Source organism: Callospermophilus lateralis, chromosome 14, assembly GCF_048772815.1.
Source record: "Callospermophilus lateralis isolate mCalLat2 chromosome 14, mCalLat2.hap1, whole genome shotgun sequence".
In the NCBI taxonomy this organism is placed as follows: domain Eukaryota; kingdom Metazoa; phylum Chordata; class Mammalia; order Rodentia; family Sciuridae; genus Callospermophilus; species Callospermophilus lateralis.
Window position 1 is genome coordinate 95,585,587 of NC_135318.1, and position 16,277 is coordinate 95,601,863.

The window sequence follows — 16,277 nt, forward strand, 5'->3', positions numbered from 1 at the left end:
CCAAGATCCCACAGGTAACCATCAACCAGGACACAGGATGATAGTCCAAGTCCTCAATCAGGGAAAGGAGCATGATCTAAGTTGGGCAGAGATCAGTCATTCCAGTACCTTAAATAAAGAGGTCAGTGTGAGCCTAGGGCCTCTGTCGGCCATGTTTGGGGAATTGGCTTAAGCAGAAAAATGGAGCAAAAGCATGTGAGAAGTCATGTCTCCTGTCTGCTTGAGTCCCTGGACCCAGCCAAACCTCCTGAACTACACTGAGCTTTGCAGTTATAGGAACCAATAAATCCCATTTACATGAAGGCCCATTTGAGTTCTGTGTCTGGCAGCTGTTAGTACCTGGCAGTAACTGTGCAGTTCCCAGCCCTCTGGGTCCTTCCACCTAATGACCTGTTCCACCTCTCCAGTGGATGTCACTACTGCTGAAGGGCAGCAGCTCAGTGCTCCCCAAAGCCACACCCTTCCCTCTTCTACTTCCCCGCCGTGAATCCCAGCATTCTCTCACCAAATCTCACCCATTCTTCAAGCCCCAATGAAGTTTCTTCTGCCTCAGGAAGCTCCTTCCTTGACTTGTCAGGTTTCCTGCTGCCTGGCAGCTGGATTGGAAAGCCCTCAAGGATGGGGCTGTGTGTTAATATCCTGCACCCTCCGCATTGGGTCCAGTATATTTGGTGAATGAATGTTGACCCTCGGGCCTAATGAACCTAAGGACAAGAAAGGCCTGTCAACATAATAGAAATTGTGTGTGTGTGCTCACACGTGCAAATTTCCCCTGCTCCCTTGCTCCCAGTCGATCAGGAGGCAAACAAGTGGGAAAGAATAAGGGACACCCTCTCCCCACTACAACAAAGCCTGCACTGACCACCCCAAGGTGATTCTGGAAGCTAACTCTCCACCAATAGGGGAGGCACTGGAAATCTGAACGAGAGCACCCCAAGACAGGTGGAACACACCGGGCATGGGGCCACGTGTTCCATCTCACCACAGGGAAGGTCCCTTACAGGGCCAGTTGCCATTTTCTACAGACAAGGACAGGAACCTCTCAACAGGGCTGCCTACAGGCCCTGCACCCCTCAGGTCCCACTCTTAGGGACCTGTACAGCTCCTGAAACAATTAACCATGTAACACAATTAACCATTCCCACATGGTTAAGCTGAGGAGTCTCTCCACCTGTCCTTCACCACCACATGTCCTGCGCAGTCAAATGTGCAGGCCAGTCCTCCATCACCGGGATCAGTGAACTCGTTGCTGAGGGAGCTGTCTTCTCCCACAGCAGTGAAGTCAAGCACTACAGTGAGGAACCCAGTAGTTCTTAGTTCCCAAACCTCTATCCCTAACAGAGTGCCTTCCCATCCGTGTACCCATCAAAAAGTAGTCACGTTCTTTCTTCCACACACTGCGCAACCTCCATCAAAGTGCTACTCCCACAAAAAACTGCACAAAGAGGAAGACCGCAGGCTATTTGAAAACAAGGGCCAGGAAGTTTATTAGTTCCTTTGTGTCTCCCTATAGAACCTTGTGTCTCATTAGCATAGTGACCCAGAGCAGGTACAACTGTGGGTGAGATGCCAGCTGGAGATCCTCTGAGTGTGTGGTGAGGACATCCTTTCCCCTTGGCAACCACCACTTCCTGTTTCCCAAGGGCTTTTTACTGCCCCTCACGTGCCCCACAGAGGTCCGCAGTTGACTCTACCTTCCAACTGTGGAGTATGGATGCTACGGATTTGCAAGGACTGGGGTTATTGGGTCCCTATCTAGCCCCTGGCTGTGACTGCTGCTTCCCCTCCTACTGGGGTGTCAGTCCCATCTGTCCCACCTTCTTACATTTTACACCAGGAGGCCCTCCTTCACACTGTCATGCCCATGGAGCTGGGTGCCTCCCTTCCCTCTCCCTGTGGCTTTTAGGGCATTCCATGGGCCTTCACCCCTTCTCCCACCAGATCCTGGTCCCCAGTGCGTTGTCCTTGCCATTCCCTTGGTGGGAATGTCCTCTCCCCCTGAAGCTGCCTGTTCCTCTCCTCTGGAACGGCGCTGTTTCTAGCTGTCCAGCAGACACCTCACTTCCCTCCACCCTCCTGTGCACAAGGCCATCTCCTGAACTGAGGACATCAAAATCCCGGGAGACAGGATCCTGCCAATCACCGTGTTTCTCATGGAGGCTAATGGTGATTTGTGCATAACACAAGGGACCCTTCATATGAACGTCTGAGCAGGCAGAAGAGAACAAATTCCCAGCTCCTAATAAAGACGTGTACTCTCCCCAGAAAAAAAAAAAAAGACCATCTAAATCGCTGGCTCCCCAAGGAAGCCCTAAGCCCTCTGTCACATACACTGGGGCCCAGGCTGTGGGTGGACAGAATGGAGTGTGAGCAACACTAGTGCCCAGCACCACCTGGAAACGCCTCCTGCAGGTCATCCTGGAACCACTTACTCCCAGGCCTCCGTCAGCATTGCGTCCTATGGCATCAATGAAAGGGCAGCTCTTCTGAAACGACAGCTGAAGCCTTCCTCCCCACAGTGAGGCTCAACAGCTCTCCTGCAGCACCCCAGGGGAGGCAGGGAGAAAGGGCTGGGGCGCCAGCGACTGTGTCTAGCTGAAGGGCTTGGAAGTTTCCTGTGAGAAAGGTGTCAGGGCTAGGAGGCCCCTGGAGGCAAATGTCATGAAGCAGGCACATGCCAAGTCCCTTCTATTTTAAACAAGTCTCATCTATGTCCTCTGCTTTTCCGAGAGGAAGGGAACAGATCAAATTGGGAAAATTGTGACAGAAAAATGACAACAGTCATTGGCACTTACATTCTTATCTGTAGTTTCTGTTTTTTGTTTTGCGTTTTAATTTTTTTTCCTAGAAAAGAAAAACACAACCGGAGGGCTTTTTATGACAAACTATCAGTGTCAGGATGGCAGGGAAAGAAAGGCCAGAGGCATGGGAAGCCAATAAAAAGTGGGTTCCGAATTACGTGGAACGGTCCACAGGGCTGTGCCCAGGCCTTATGAGATGACCGTTCACTTTGGCATGCGAGTTTGGTGCCTGGCCTTCTGGCCTGCTCGCTCAGACACCCACACTCAGAAAGAGCTGGCCACACCTCAGAAACCTACCAATGACAAACTCAGGACTTGACAGACTTATTAATTTAGCTCCTTGGCTCTGTGCTCAGGCATCACTCGGCAGCCTCTCCTGCCTACGGGACTGGTGTGCAGGAGTGGGGGCATCACCTCGGGGCACGCTTTGGCATCACAGCAGTGAACTCCAAGCAGCCACTCACTCGTGTGCAGACATGGTCCTCACCCAAACAAGCATTTGTCCAGACATCCCTGGCATTTTGGCCAAAGGCGGCCAGGGGCATGACAGTCCCCTTCTGCCACAGTTCAATGGCAGCATACCTTCTGCATTCTTGCTCCAACTGCTTATCACCTCAAGGAAGGGAGGAGACTGGAATATGTTCCCTTTTTAGCTCAGCACTGGACATGGCTCCAGAGAACTGAGTACGGACAGCTCAGTCGTCTGGATCCAGGCTGGGGGTGTCTCCCATTTTCCCCATGTGATACTCCAGGTCTCAGGCAGAAAATTCTGCTAGATCTAGAGCAAACAGGGTAGCCAGGGCAATGGAGGGCAACAAAGAGCCAGGAGCACACTGCAACCAGAGTACATTCAAGAAGCGGGCAGGGGCATGCAGCGAGCTGTAGCCCAAGTCACATTCTAGGGGACACACGGAGTCTGAAGGCTGTAGGCAGGCCTGTTGCCTGGTCGGAGTTCCTATGTGGAGACAGGAGGGTCCTGCCCTGCTGTGGCCCCTGTTCCTGAGCTGAGGCCAGGTTCCATCTCAGTGCTGTAGTCCTGAGGAGCACCACGCTGGCCAGCCAGCCAGGCCACAGTCCTCAGCCCTCTGAGGCGTGCAGCAATGGTTCCACAGGAAGGCCCCAGGGAGCCGCCATTACTGGGAGGAGGGAGCCAGGAGAGAGGGGCTGCATTCTTCTGGGAGATACTCAGGGAGGGCCACCAGGGCTCAGAAGGAGCTCTGGTCCAAACTATTGCAGAGCCAAAAGGGATGGGATTCATTTCTGAAAAATGATAACAGCCTTGTCCCTATTTTAAAAAGAGAATATGGTGGTTGTTGCTTGGTTTTGTTTTTTCCTTGCATTTTAAAAGGCGAAGGGGCTGGGAGATGGAGTCCCCTTCACACTGGTCCTATATAGGCACCAGAAGGTGCGGGCTCCTGCCAGGTCCTGCTCTCCTTGCCTGGCTCCCACCACAGAAGCCAGGGTGGGCAGGGAGGGCGGCCCTCTACTCCCCGATGACGGTGGTTCCTTCTCCCTTTAAGCCAGAGCCCGCGAGGAGAAGTCCAAAGACTAAAGTGCAGAGAATCCAGGGAGTGGACAGCCTGGGACTAGGGCACTCCAAGGAGGAAGGAGGTGGTCAACAAGGAGCCACAGCTGCGGAACAAGCTCAGAGCCTGGTGACTTGAGTCTGCCAACATGGTCCCCTTTCTCTCTTGGGCCCTGTTGACAATTTCTCTCTCTGGGAATGTCCACTATTAGCAGCTCCCCAGGGAGTCCTGGTCCCAAAGATGTGGCCCACGATGGGGGAACACTTGTCTGACCATCCCTGGTTGGTAGTGACTAGTGAATGGAAGGGAACAGAGGGTGGCGGAAAGGAGAAGGCATTATATAAAGTTGCTGGATCCCAGCTTTTGGGAGGAGGGATACGTGGACAACCCTAAAGGCAGAATCTCTCCTGGGGAAGGTTTGGTGAGGATGGTCAGGGTCCTACTGGTGAGGCCTATTGGGGAAGCAGGCCCTCTGGGTGGGAGAGGAGCTGCAGCGCTGGGGGAGGGGCTGTGGAGGAAGAGCCCAGCTGGCATTAGGGTGTGTAGGCAGGGGGTGGCTGGAATTGGTTGATGACTTCATACTCTGCGGGATAGGGCTCGTTCTCCTCCATCTCAGACAGCAGCTCCAGAGCCTGCTCTTCTTCCTCTGTAGGGTAGTGGCGCAGAAGATTGGCTGCGGTGGCCAAGATTGAGGCTCCACCAGCTCCTGCCACCAGGTAGAAGCTAACTGCAAAGGTGACGTAGACCTGGGAGCCATGGTACTTCTTATGTTGCTGCTGCTGGGCCAGGATGAGTTCAGAAGCCCAGTAAGAAAATCCAATGACGGTGGCACACTGCAGGACTGGGCGACAGAGGGACAGCAAGAAGGGGGATTAGCAGATGCCCTGTGGCTAGGACGCTTGAGGACCAATCACAGCCTCTTGCTCCATTCTAAGTAGGGGCCTGCCTGGCCCCAGGCCCTGCAAGGAGTTCTACGGCCCAGGGATAGGAACAGCTATCTGACTCCGACTAGACCAGGCAGATTCTCTGTCTAAAGAATTTGCAGTTGGGATACTAAGGTGCCTGGGTATGCTGGGGACCTAAAAAGAATATATAAGAATATAAGGGCTGAGATTGTAACTCAGTGGTAGAGTGCTTGCCTCGCATGTATGAGGCACTGGGTTCGATCCTCAGCACCACATAAAATAAATAAATAAATAAATAAAATAAAGGAATAAAGGTATTGTGTCCATCTAAAACTAAAAAAAAAAAAAAAAAAAAAAAAATGTGGGAGCTAGAGTTGGCTGGCACTACCATTAAATCAAACACACACACCAGCTCAGCCTCCTGCAAAGGCCGGCCTGCAAAGAAGGAAAGCCCGCTGTGCAGGGAAGTACAGGGCTGTGGCCTGGTTCCTTCCTTGCTCTTTCTAGGTCCTAAGCTCGAGTCAGCTTCAGCTGCTATTTTTGGAGAGCTGAGGGGTCTCTCGCAGGATTCTAACACTATCCCCTGTCTCCAGCAGTGCCCAGCAGGCTCATGTTCCCTGCAAGTCCATCTGCAAATGGCTGGAGCAAGCTGCTAACACCCAGTGAGTGTTCTGAGGACAAGAGCTCCGCACTTGAGCACCTGGAGTGATGTCTGACTGCAGAAATGAGTCCCACCTGCCATTCCCACTCTGTGATGGGTCCTCCCCTAGGACAGCAGGCCCTGGGCTTACCAGTGAGGATATGGGCAAAGGCATAGCGACGCGTGATCTTCAGGGCTGGATGTTTGGGCCCAAAGACATCCAGAAGGAAGGCAGAGAGGCTGCACAGAATTCCCAGGAAGCAGAAGGCAGCAATGACCCGCAGGAGCAGCACTGTCTGGGGGTTCATGCAGAAATCTGTGGGAGGAGAACCAAAGCTTTAGGCCCCAATCACACCCTGGCATGGGCAGCACCCCACCCCCACCATCCTGTGAAGCCAGGGAGCCCTAGAGGACACTGGCTTGGCTCTTGCACGAGCTACTCTGCAAAGAGGAGGGACAACCTCCACGGCTGCAGACAGGAACCTTGGGTCCCTGTTCCCATGCACCTTAAGGCTCTTCGTGCAGCATTCCCCTGCACTTCTCAGTGTTTTTAAAGGTCCTGGCAATTAATGAATGTGGTATGTTAACCCATTCTGCTAAAGGATGCTTGGGGCTCGTGGGGAAAGCCCACTGTCACCTGAGCAGAGACAGAAAGGCTAAGGCTAGAGGTCAGTCAATATTGACCCTCTACTTACTCATTCCTTCCCTTTTGTACCAAAAAGAAGTTGAACCTGAAGATAGTAAGTGAAATAAGTAAACCCAGGACAAATACTGTCTGAGTTCCCTTATATGAGACACCTGAAATAGTCAAATTCCTAAAGACAGAAAGTGGAATGCCAGGGAGAGTAGCGTGTTTTATAATGTGTAGTTTCAATATGGGATGATGAGGAAATTCTGGAAAGAAAAGTGGTGATGTTTGTGCAACGTGTGAACATTCTTTATGTCATTGAACTTAACACCAAAAATGGTTAAAATAGTAAAAAAGAATTTTTTATACCAGGGATTGAACCCAGGGTGCTTAGCCTAACCACATCCCTAGCCCCTTTTTATATTTTATTTTGAGACAGGGACCCGTTAAGTTGCTTAGAGCCTTACTAAGTTGCTGAGGCTGGCTTTGAATTTGCAATCCTCCTGCCTCAGCCTCCTGAGCTGCTGGGATTACAGGTGTGCAACACCATGCCCAGTTAAAATGGTAAATTTTGTTATTTTTAAATTTTACCACAATAAAAAATAAATAAAATGAAAAGGAGGAAAAGCTGAAGGTGTTTAGAGAAATCAGTAACTAAAAGAAAGTATTAAATGATGCAGAAAGACAGTAAACAGCACTGGCCCATTTGCTTTCACTCCCTCCTTGAACCCTACAGAACAAGACTTTTTAACAAAGCATAGACCCAAAGAGAAAGGGGCTGGGAAATGAAATTATGAAACTAGATTCACACCACAAAGCCCCAAAAGGCTCAGAAATTAATGGACATGGCCAAGGTGCACGCATGCTCCCCCTAAATGAGAGAGAACAAAGGAAAGAGAAGATGGGGAGGCAGAGCAATATTCAGAGTCATGGTGAAGGCAGGTCCCAGGGTGACAACCAGGTGTCCGACACAGGGACTTACTCTTCCTCACAGAACTTTAGCATCATTTGTTAACTACACAACACTGTCTGTTTTGATAGCCATGCAAACTTCCAAAGCTTCTAGAAGCACAGAATAAAATACAGTCTGATCCCAAAAGAAGTCAGATCGTGATTAAGTATTTTAAGTATTAATAAAAGTTGAAAATGACCAGGCACAGTGGCACATGTCTGTCATTCCAGCTTCTTGGGAAGTTGGGGCAGGAGAATCCCAAGTCTAATGCCAGTCTCAGTCAGTGAGAACCCATCTCAAAATAAAAAGGGCTGTGGATGTACACCAGTGGTAGAGCACTTGCCTACCACATGAGGCCCTGGGTTCCATCCTAAGAACTGGGGGCAGGGGGGAAGGAAATGGATTTTGCTGACCTATCTGTAATCCCAGCTACTTGGGAGGAGGATTGCATGTCTGAGGCCAGCCTGGGCAATTTAGCAAGACCCTGTCTCAAAAATTAAAAAAAAAAAAACTTATAAAAAATGGTTAGGGAGCCAGGTGCAGTGGCACATGCCTGTAATCCCAGCAGCTCAGGAGGCTGAGGCAGGAAGATTGCAAGTTCAAAGCCAGCCTCAGCAATTTATTTTTTTTTTATTTTTATTTTTTTTTAAAGAAAGAGGGAGAGAGGCAGAGAGAGGGAGAGAGGCAGAGAGAGAATTTATTTTATTTTATTTTTTAGTTTTTTTGGCGGACACATCATCTTTGTATGTGGTGCTGAGGTTCGAACCCAGGCCTGCACAGGCCGCACACATGCCAGGCGAGCGCGCTACCGCTTGAGCCACATCCCCAGCCCCCAGCCTCAGCAATTTAGAAAGGCCCTGAGTGACAGCAAGACCCTGTCTCAATATTTTAAAAAACTAAAAAGTGCTAGGGGGGCTGGGGATATAGCTCAGTTGGTAAAGTGCTTGCCTCACATGCACAAGGCCAGGGGTTCAATTCCCAGCACCACATACAAAAAAAGTGCTGGGGATGTGGCTCAGTGGTTAAGCACTCCTAGATTCAATCCCCGGTACCAAAAAAAAAAAAACAAAAAAAAACGTTGGGGTGTATGGATGTACCTCAGTGGTCGAGCCCCGCTGAGTTTAATACCCAGTACAGCAAAACTAAAGAAAGTCATGGGTCTTAATTTCCCCTCCCCCCTCTTCCAGGTGTTGGCCAGCTCTTTCATTCAGGCCACAGGTCAACAAATGATTTAAAAAACTTGGAAAAGGCTGGCCAGACTCAGGGTACAGGATCTCTTCCCAAATCTTGGTCAGGATGAGTCTGTGGGTGGTGAAAATCAAGCCCTCATACACATCGATGTATCTTGGATGCTGGTTGAAAGCATGTTTCAGGCCCCCAGAGGTCTGATTTCTATGTCTGGAACAGGGCTGAGAAATCTGGATTTTGACAAGCTGCAGGTAACCCTCAGGCACATGGTCCAAGCCTTCTCTCCAAGAAATACTGTCCCAGATCCCAGAGGAAGGTAGAAGGATGAAAGAAAAGTCCAGGAGCGAGGGGAAGGGGACCCAAACCCAACAAAGCTGACTCAACCCAGCAGTTGCCCCATCATGAGGTCTTGGGCAGAGGGAGGCGCTGGACCTTTGTGACTGACTGGTATACCCTACCTCAGGCTCAGAATTCTTCATTCAAATGCTAGCTGGACCAGGACAAGGTTCATGTGCTTCCATCTGGCTTTGGGTCACTCATTGAGCTGCCCTTAGGGATGTCATGATCTCATCTACTGACCATCTGTTTGGGGCCTGAACAGCCAGCCTCAGTGACGGCGGCGCACTGCCAGGGAGCGAGAGCTCTGCCCGCAGCTGGACCAGCATGTAGTGCATCCAGCCCCTGCACAGCTGAGACGGCGAGGCAGGGCTGCAGGAGTCCCAAAACCCACAACCCTCGATGAAAGAAATGCCTAGGAGGCAGGGGCTGCCCCTGCTTTGCTCTGATTACTGCTAGTAGCTAAGATGGCTCTTCTCAGGGTCTGTGCAGTACTTGGGGGGATGTGGTCGGATGCAAATGTCCTCTGCTGCTTCCAGGAATGCTCTGGAAGAGACAGGCTGCTCTGCAGCAGGTCACATTGGGTTCTACTCACATTACTCAATGCAGCCAGGCAACAAGTGAAGAAAGGGATCTGCGGGGCTTCAAAAAGACTGCTTTGCTGCTTCCGCTCACTGGTGAGCAAAGGATGCTCATTTTATTATCCTTAAAAATGTGCACCGGTTGGGGTTGGGGTTGTGGCTCAAGTGATAGCGCGCTCACCTAGTATGCGTGAGGCACTGGGTTTGATTCTCAGTACCACATAAAAACAAAATAAAGATATTAAAAATAAATAAATAAAGGTCCATTGACAACTAAAAAAAATTTAAAAATGTGTACCTATTATATACACTTCTATATGCCTGGGGTTCAAAATACATTTACTTTAATAAGGAAAATATGCACGTGATTAAAGCTTCACAGAGGATGTCCCCCACTTCCAGATATCCACCAGCCCCTGACCAGAGGCAAACACGAAGGGAGGTGCCCTGCATACTCCTGAGGGAAGAGCCAGCACACCCAGAGTCTAATGTTTTCTTAGTTCATCCTGCCACCACCTGGGGGTGGTTCATCACCCAGCTCAGATGAGGAGTCAGGACTCCAGGAATTAAGTGATTTTCTCCAGGTCAGAGTGACTTCACACCCTGCCCTATGCTGCTTGGAATCACTGAGCCCCAGTCAGCTGCTTTATTTTCCCTAACGGAGATAATCAATCAAATCCTAAAGAGGCGCCTGGAGTGAAGGGGTCTGGGGCTGACAAATGCTGCCAGAGCGTCCTCAGCAGCAGCTTGCTGGGCTGCTAAAGGAACAGCTTGCAGCAGGAAATCTCAAGGAAAAAAGAAAGGCAAGAAAGGTTAGGGTCATTAAATAACCGGAAGTGCTCATATGGGGATGTACTGGGCAGAATCTGCTTCATGTGGTGTTTGAGCCTCTGCAGCACTGTGGGCCAGGAGTCCAGTTCTGGGTAATGGTCAGGACACCAGGAAGATTCTGGACCTGCTGCCAGATCCTACAGGTTACCTTGAGCAAGTACTTGACTGCCCTCAGCCTCTTTCTCTCATGGATCAAATGAAAGCAATAATATCTGCTCCTGTCCCAGTCACAGGGTGCAATGAAGGGCCAGCTGATTCCTTGCTGATGACAGAGCAGCCACCTGTTCTGTTACTGTCAGGGGCTGTTACAACTGGGCCACAGCAACATCACCCAGTGTGTTTTTTCTTACACCAACTTTTTGGACCACACAGTTGTCATGTGTGGGTCAGAAGAGGCGTCCACTAAAATCAGACGGAGGGCTCACTCATCAGAACCACAGCGTGGCTCAGAGAAGGGGCTTTCCATCTGAACCTCAGGCAGATTTGACAGCTGCCTTTCTACACCCCAAAGCTGTGAGGAAGCCCTAAGATTTCATGAACATGCTTATCTCCACTGGATAGCCTCCTAAATTTCCTTATTTTTTGTTTTTTTGGTTTTTTTTTTTGCAGTGTTGGGGATCGAACCCAGGGTCTGGTGCATGCAAGGCAAGCACTCTACCAACTGAGCTATATCCCCAGCCCATGCCCTAAGATTTCAGAAGAAAGAAATTGTGAACTTCCTTTTGCATGACGATAATGGATAATCCAGGAGCATGCTGCCATGTCTCCAATGGGACTTTCATTGAGAGGTCTTGGCACACAGAAAGGCAGCAGAGTTATCCCAGACCACTGGGGACTCAGTTCAGAGTTTTCCCTGGGGACACGGCCCTGCAGCAGGCAGGGCAGGCAACAGTACTTGCTCTCTCTCCAGAGGAGCACTAGAGTCACAGGCCCCAAGGGTTATGTAGGTGTGACTTTATTTGTGGAAGAGGAAGGGCACGTGGGGCAAAGCCCTGACTTTAAATTCAAGCAGTGGTTAGGTCCACCATACTCTGGTGAAACACACACCCTGTCCTCCAGTTGTGCTCTAGCCTGTTTATTTTGTTAAACACTGCTTGACGATCCCCTGATCCCCTCGAGTCACCAGGAAAGAAGGCAGCTGCTATGTAATAGGATCCCAGGGAGCTGACTTTGCCCAAGGTCACTGGTGAGTCACAGGGCTGGATTTGTTTTGAAGGCCCTGGCTCTTCCTGTCTACCTGCCCATTACTCTAACCCCCTCCTGACCCATGTGGGCTGTAGGCAGGAAGGCTATAGTGGCTTCTGACCAGCTTCCTGCTGTTGTTCCACCTCCCTCCTCCTCATCAGGTCCCTGTGAGTTAGAGGCACTTCCCTACTGTCCCAGTCCCTCTCTGTATGCATGGTCCTACCTGCCAGCCTCTCCTCACTGACTTTCTTAGCATCTAGACACATCTCAGACAGGCCTCCAACAGGGCCCTCTAGTATCCAGCCAGGTCTTTCTCATAGACAGCAATGATGCTAGTCCAGATGACTAAGGTCAGGCCCTGCAGGGCCTTGCAGTACCAGCTGCCTCATTACTACCTGCAGGTACACAGGCCCTCTCAGGAAAGCCCTGGATCCTCCATTGGCTGCTGTCAATCGTGAGTCACCTGATTCCAAATTCCAAACTTCCTCATTCTCCAAAGATGCTTCCTGAGGCTGTTCATGGAGCTGTCCTTGCTGGCCTCACCAGGGAGACAGAAAGGGGGTATGGGTCACCCCTTCCCCAGGTCTGAATATTGCTCTGAACCCAGAGCCAAGTTCAAGAGCTATATGGTGAGCAGGCAGCCCTTGGGGGAAGGAAGAATTTAGGACAGAACCTTCTGAGCTGGGCTGCACTTGTTAAAGCCTCTTTGGTTGAGTGGAGGATGAGTGACTTTGCCTTGGGATCACCAACCTGAGCCTGATCACTGAGGCAGAGGGGGACAAAGAGCACAGCTTTGGCTGGGCTTGTGATCAAAATTCAACCAGAACGGGGAAATAATAAGCCTTGGGCAGCCCTGACTGAAAGAAATAAAACTGAACACACAAAGGCGGGTGGTAATAGAGAATGGATTTCGGCATCAATGCCACCCAGATTAGCTGTGTGCTCCTGAGCAGATTACCCAATATACCTGAGCTGAGACGGTTGTGAAGTGGGGATGATGACCGTACCTACCAAAAGAGATGTTTAGCAGAAACCGAAAGGTGACATAGAGTGTACTTAACATAATGCCAACACTGGCGCTGGTGCGGCCAGCTGGCCTGCCCCACTCCTCATGGCACAAGGAAGCCTGGCAGGTCTGTTCTTCCCCTGGAAGCCATCTATCCATCTGTGCCCCGCAGCTCTGCTCCTCTTGAGATGGGAAATATCCCAGGGTCAAGTTTCGCTATCTGTCAGGTCCTGAGGATCAGCAGGATGCGACATGTCTGAAAGCTCACTGGATACCAAAACCAACAGGTAAAGAAAAGGGAGAGAACGAGCAATCAGGGACTTCCTGATTCTTTGCCTTCTCCTGTTTCTGTGACAGCTCACAAAGCACCACTGCCAACTCTTCTGTGAACAGACACCATGTGTTCCTGCTTGCACTGTCTCCTTAGACAGCCACGGGCAAGCCACAGAAACAAGCCAAGGGCTAAGACCTCTAAACACACAGCAGAAGTAATGTAAAGGTTAAGGTAACAGATTTTATGTAAGATGAAATCTGTTCTGCATAATTTCTTAGAAAGGGTAAATACATATGTGAACATAGGAGAACCTACACCAAGAACTTCTTTTTATTTTTCACATGCCTTTGACAAGGATGCACACTAAGGCAAGGTCATTCTTTTATTTTTGGAGGGGGGGGGTGGGGTGGGGTATGCCAAGAATTAAACTTTGGGCACTTGGCCACTAAGCCACACCCCAGCCCTATTTTGTATTTTACTTAGAGACAGGGTCTCACTGAGTTGTTTAGCGCCTCGAATTTTCTGAGGCTGACTTTGAACTTGTGATCCTCCTACGTGATCTTCCCATCTCAGCCTACCCAGCCAGGGACTACAGGCGTGTGCAACCACACCTGGCTTGTGAGATTATTCTTTTGACAGTTACAGTAAAACAGAATAAAAACCTTAAATGAGAGACAGAATCGCTGTACATTGGTGTCACAGATCGGAGGGAGTCTCAGCTAGGCATGCAGCTGGGTTGCCTTGGGGAGATCACTTCACTGTTTTGAGGCACAGCTTCCTGGATTTCTGAAATAAGGATGTGGGACCAGACTGCCTCTCCCTTGGTCATGTGAATTTTATGAACTCCCACACCCAGGATGATCTTCAAAGAGGAAGCACCATGAACTCTCCCTGTTTGTAGGTGACACGGAACCCCTGAAACCCCATGGGGTGAAGTGCAAAAGGCCTGGAGGAAGTGGTAGGAAGGTGGCAACTGTACTTCCCAGAAGGCAGATGCAGGGGGAATGTGCTGAGGGGAAGATCATGCAGATTCACTTGAATTTGATGGCCCTTGTGCCATCAGCTACATGACATGGAGAAAGCTGCACATCCCCAGGCCTCCATTGGTTTTAAAGAGCCAACCCAGGCCAGGGCACCATTCAGGGTGAAATCTGGAAGCAAACCAGAAGTCCCCAGCCTGTTCCTTATAAAATCATCCAAAAGCCTCTAAAACTCAAGAGAAGCAAAACATTAAGAGAATGATCAGAAGGCTAGGGTTGTGGCTCAGTGGTAGCGTGCGAGGCCCTGGGTTCGATCCTCAGCACTACATAAAAATAAATAAATAAAATAAAGATGATTCATGTCCAACTAAAAAATAAATATTAAAAAGAGAGAGAGAGAGAGAATGATCAGAGAAAGACAGCATTAGGCTACTACAGAATAAGGTTTCTCAGCATAGATCTGCAGATATGGTATATGACCCAATGCACAGAGGGGAAATAAGACCTTTTCACCAAATTCCAGGGCTTGAATCCTTCAAGAGACAATATACAGATATCTAACAGGAAGGGCTTCTAATACCGGGGCAGCAGATATCTGGAATACATCACAACCAGGGAGAGGCACAGAAGGAAACAGGAAGACCTTTAAGAATGGTTGATAAATGGGGTGATAAACTGTGATGTTTCTAAGGGATGTCTGGGGGTTCACTGACCATTTTTAGCTTAGAAATCAGATAATATAGTCCTACCCTCACACTACACAGTCTTTACCCCCAATAATGGAGGCAGGACAGGGTAGGATGAGCCACAGAGCTTCTTGAGACAGGCCCTTCTGTGGGCTCTAAACTCCTGCCTTGCCAAGTAAAGAGAACAGTCACTTTCTTCTGCCTACCTGAATGAGAAAACAACAAAGCAACTTTACCTCAGCTAGGCTACTTATAAGAGTTTCAGGAGCCAAATTCCAACTGTTTGTTGGCAATGGAACTGACTTCTGATGACCCAAAATGCCATGGACCCCCTTTTTCTTTGAGAAAAGTACAAATACCATAGAATTAAAATATTTTTTAAAACCTAGTCATATTAAAAGTTCCTTTTTTTCTCCATCAATCAGGCTGACCAAAGCTGCTTTCCTGTATCTCATAGGTTCCTTAGAAGAGTATGGCTAATCATGACCCTTAGCACCCTTATCTGTTCTCCACATACAGCGCCCTTCCATGGGCAGAATCCTAAAATAACAAGGAGTCCGGATTAGCATGGCTGTGAGGAGTAGGTGCTTAGCTGAAGAACATTAGAATTAATTAGAGGTGGGACCCCATACAGAGCCACCTGGTGGGCATGGACACCTAGAAGGAACGGGTTGTTTCCTTCAACCAAGTGCTACCCTCCCCCCTCCCCCCAATTATCTCTGCTTCAGCTAGTCCCACATACTGCACACCCCCTGGCCCGGAGGGCAGGAGCACGGCGCCCTCACCTTTCAGCAGGTCCGGGTGCACGTAGCCCAGCACGTCCGAGACCCCCAGCTCCTGGCGGGAACAGGTGCCTCCGTGGATGTGCAACCAGGCGGGCTCGGCGAGGGCAGTGCACAGCGCCGTGATAGACAGGGCGCCAGGCAGGGCCGAGGCCAGGCTACGCTCCGGCTGCTTGGGCAGAGCGCTGCCTCCCGGACTCCTCCGCCGGCGCCCGCCGGGCAGCCCTGCGCCTCCAGGGGCATACATGCCCAGGGCCGCCCACCGTCGCTCTGCGGTCGCTGCTGGTCGCCGCCGACCTCCGCGGGGCGCGCAGAGCCTGCCTGTCCCTGTCCCGGGAAGGAGAGCGATGCACTGGGTTACCGGCGCGAGGCTGTAAGAGCCGACACCAGGGGGTAGGGGGTGGGACCCAGGGCGGAGCGGAGGCTGGAGGACTGCGGGATTCGGGGGGCGGGGACGGGGGACTCTGGATTAGAGATGCGGGACCCAGGCAGAGAGAGGGTCCGGGACCAGGTGGGGTCTGGGCACACCGGGACAGGGAGGGCGGAGGTACCGGGGATCGACCACTGGGGATCGACCACTGGTGGTGGGATGTCTGCACCCCGGAGTCGGGGCCAGAAGGTGCCCAGGGTCGGAGGACGCGGCTGGGCCGCGGGGATCCGGGACCGATAGTCGGGGACCGGCACTTTGGGATACAACCTGCGCGGAAAAAAAGACCCTCCCCATTCTGCCCCCTGCTTCTCACCGGTTAGCAGGCCTCAGGGCTGGAATGGCGCCGCTCCGCCCCGTCACGGGCTTCTTAGCTGCCCGGGGCCGAGCTATCCCAGGCCCCAATCCCGCAACGCCCAGACCGACCCGGTCCGATGCACTTCCGGCTTCCTCCTCCTGGGCCACCACCTCCTCCGGCGTCGGGCCCCGTCCCCCGCGCGCGTCACGGCGTGCGCGCGCCGCCGGTTCCGCGCAGGGCCTCACGGGACT

General features: G+C 51.0%; 1 protein-coding gene across 1 annotated transcript; it reads right to left on the minus strand.

Moving 5' to 3' along the window:
- Nucleotides 1-1,460: 1,460 nt before the first annotated feature.
- Tmem127 (transmembrane protein 127) lies at nucleotides 1,461-16,167 on the minus strand. Its single transcript, XM_076833453.2, has 4 exons — nucleotides 16,045-16,167; nucleotides 15,305-15,628; nucleotides 6,024-6,188; nucleotides 1,461-5,168 (listed from the first exon to the last, which is right to left on the minus strand). The coding sequence occupies exons 2-4, from the start codon at nucleotides 15,546-15,548 to the stop codon at nucleotides 4,861-4,863; spliced, it is 717 nt and encodes a 238-aa protein (XP_076689568.1). The 5' UTR covers nucleotides 15,549-15,628; nucleotides 16,045-16,167; the 3' UTR covers nucleotides 1,461-4,860.
- Nucleotides 16,168-16,277: the final 110 nt, after the last annotated feature.

What these genes read in the sequence shown, in the direction of transcription:
- Tmem127 (XM_076833453.2), bottom strand. Translation starts at nt 15,548, where the DNA reads ATGTATGCCCCTGGAGGCGCAGGGCTGCCCGGCGGGCGCCGGCGGAGG. An exon ending in GCACCCGGACCTGCTGAAAG is followed by an intron (nt 6,189 to 15,304) that starts GTGAGGGCGCCG and finishes CTCCTCCCACAG; the next exon opens with ATTTCTGCATGAACCCCCAG. An exon ending in CTTTGCCCATATCCTCACTG is followed by an intron (nt 5,169 to 6,023) that starts GTAAGCCCAGGG and finishes TCTGTCGCCCAG; the next exon opens with TCCTGCAGTGTGCCACCGTC.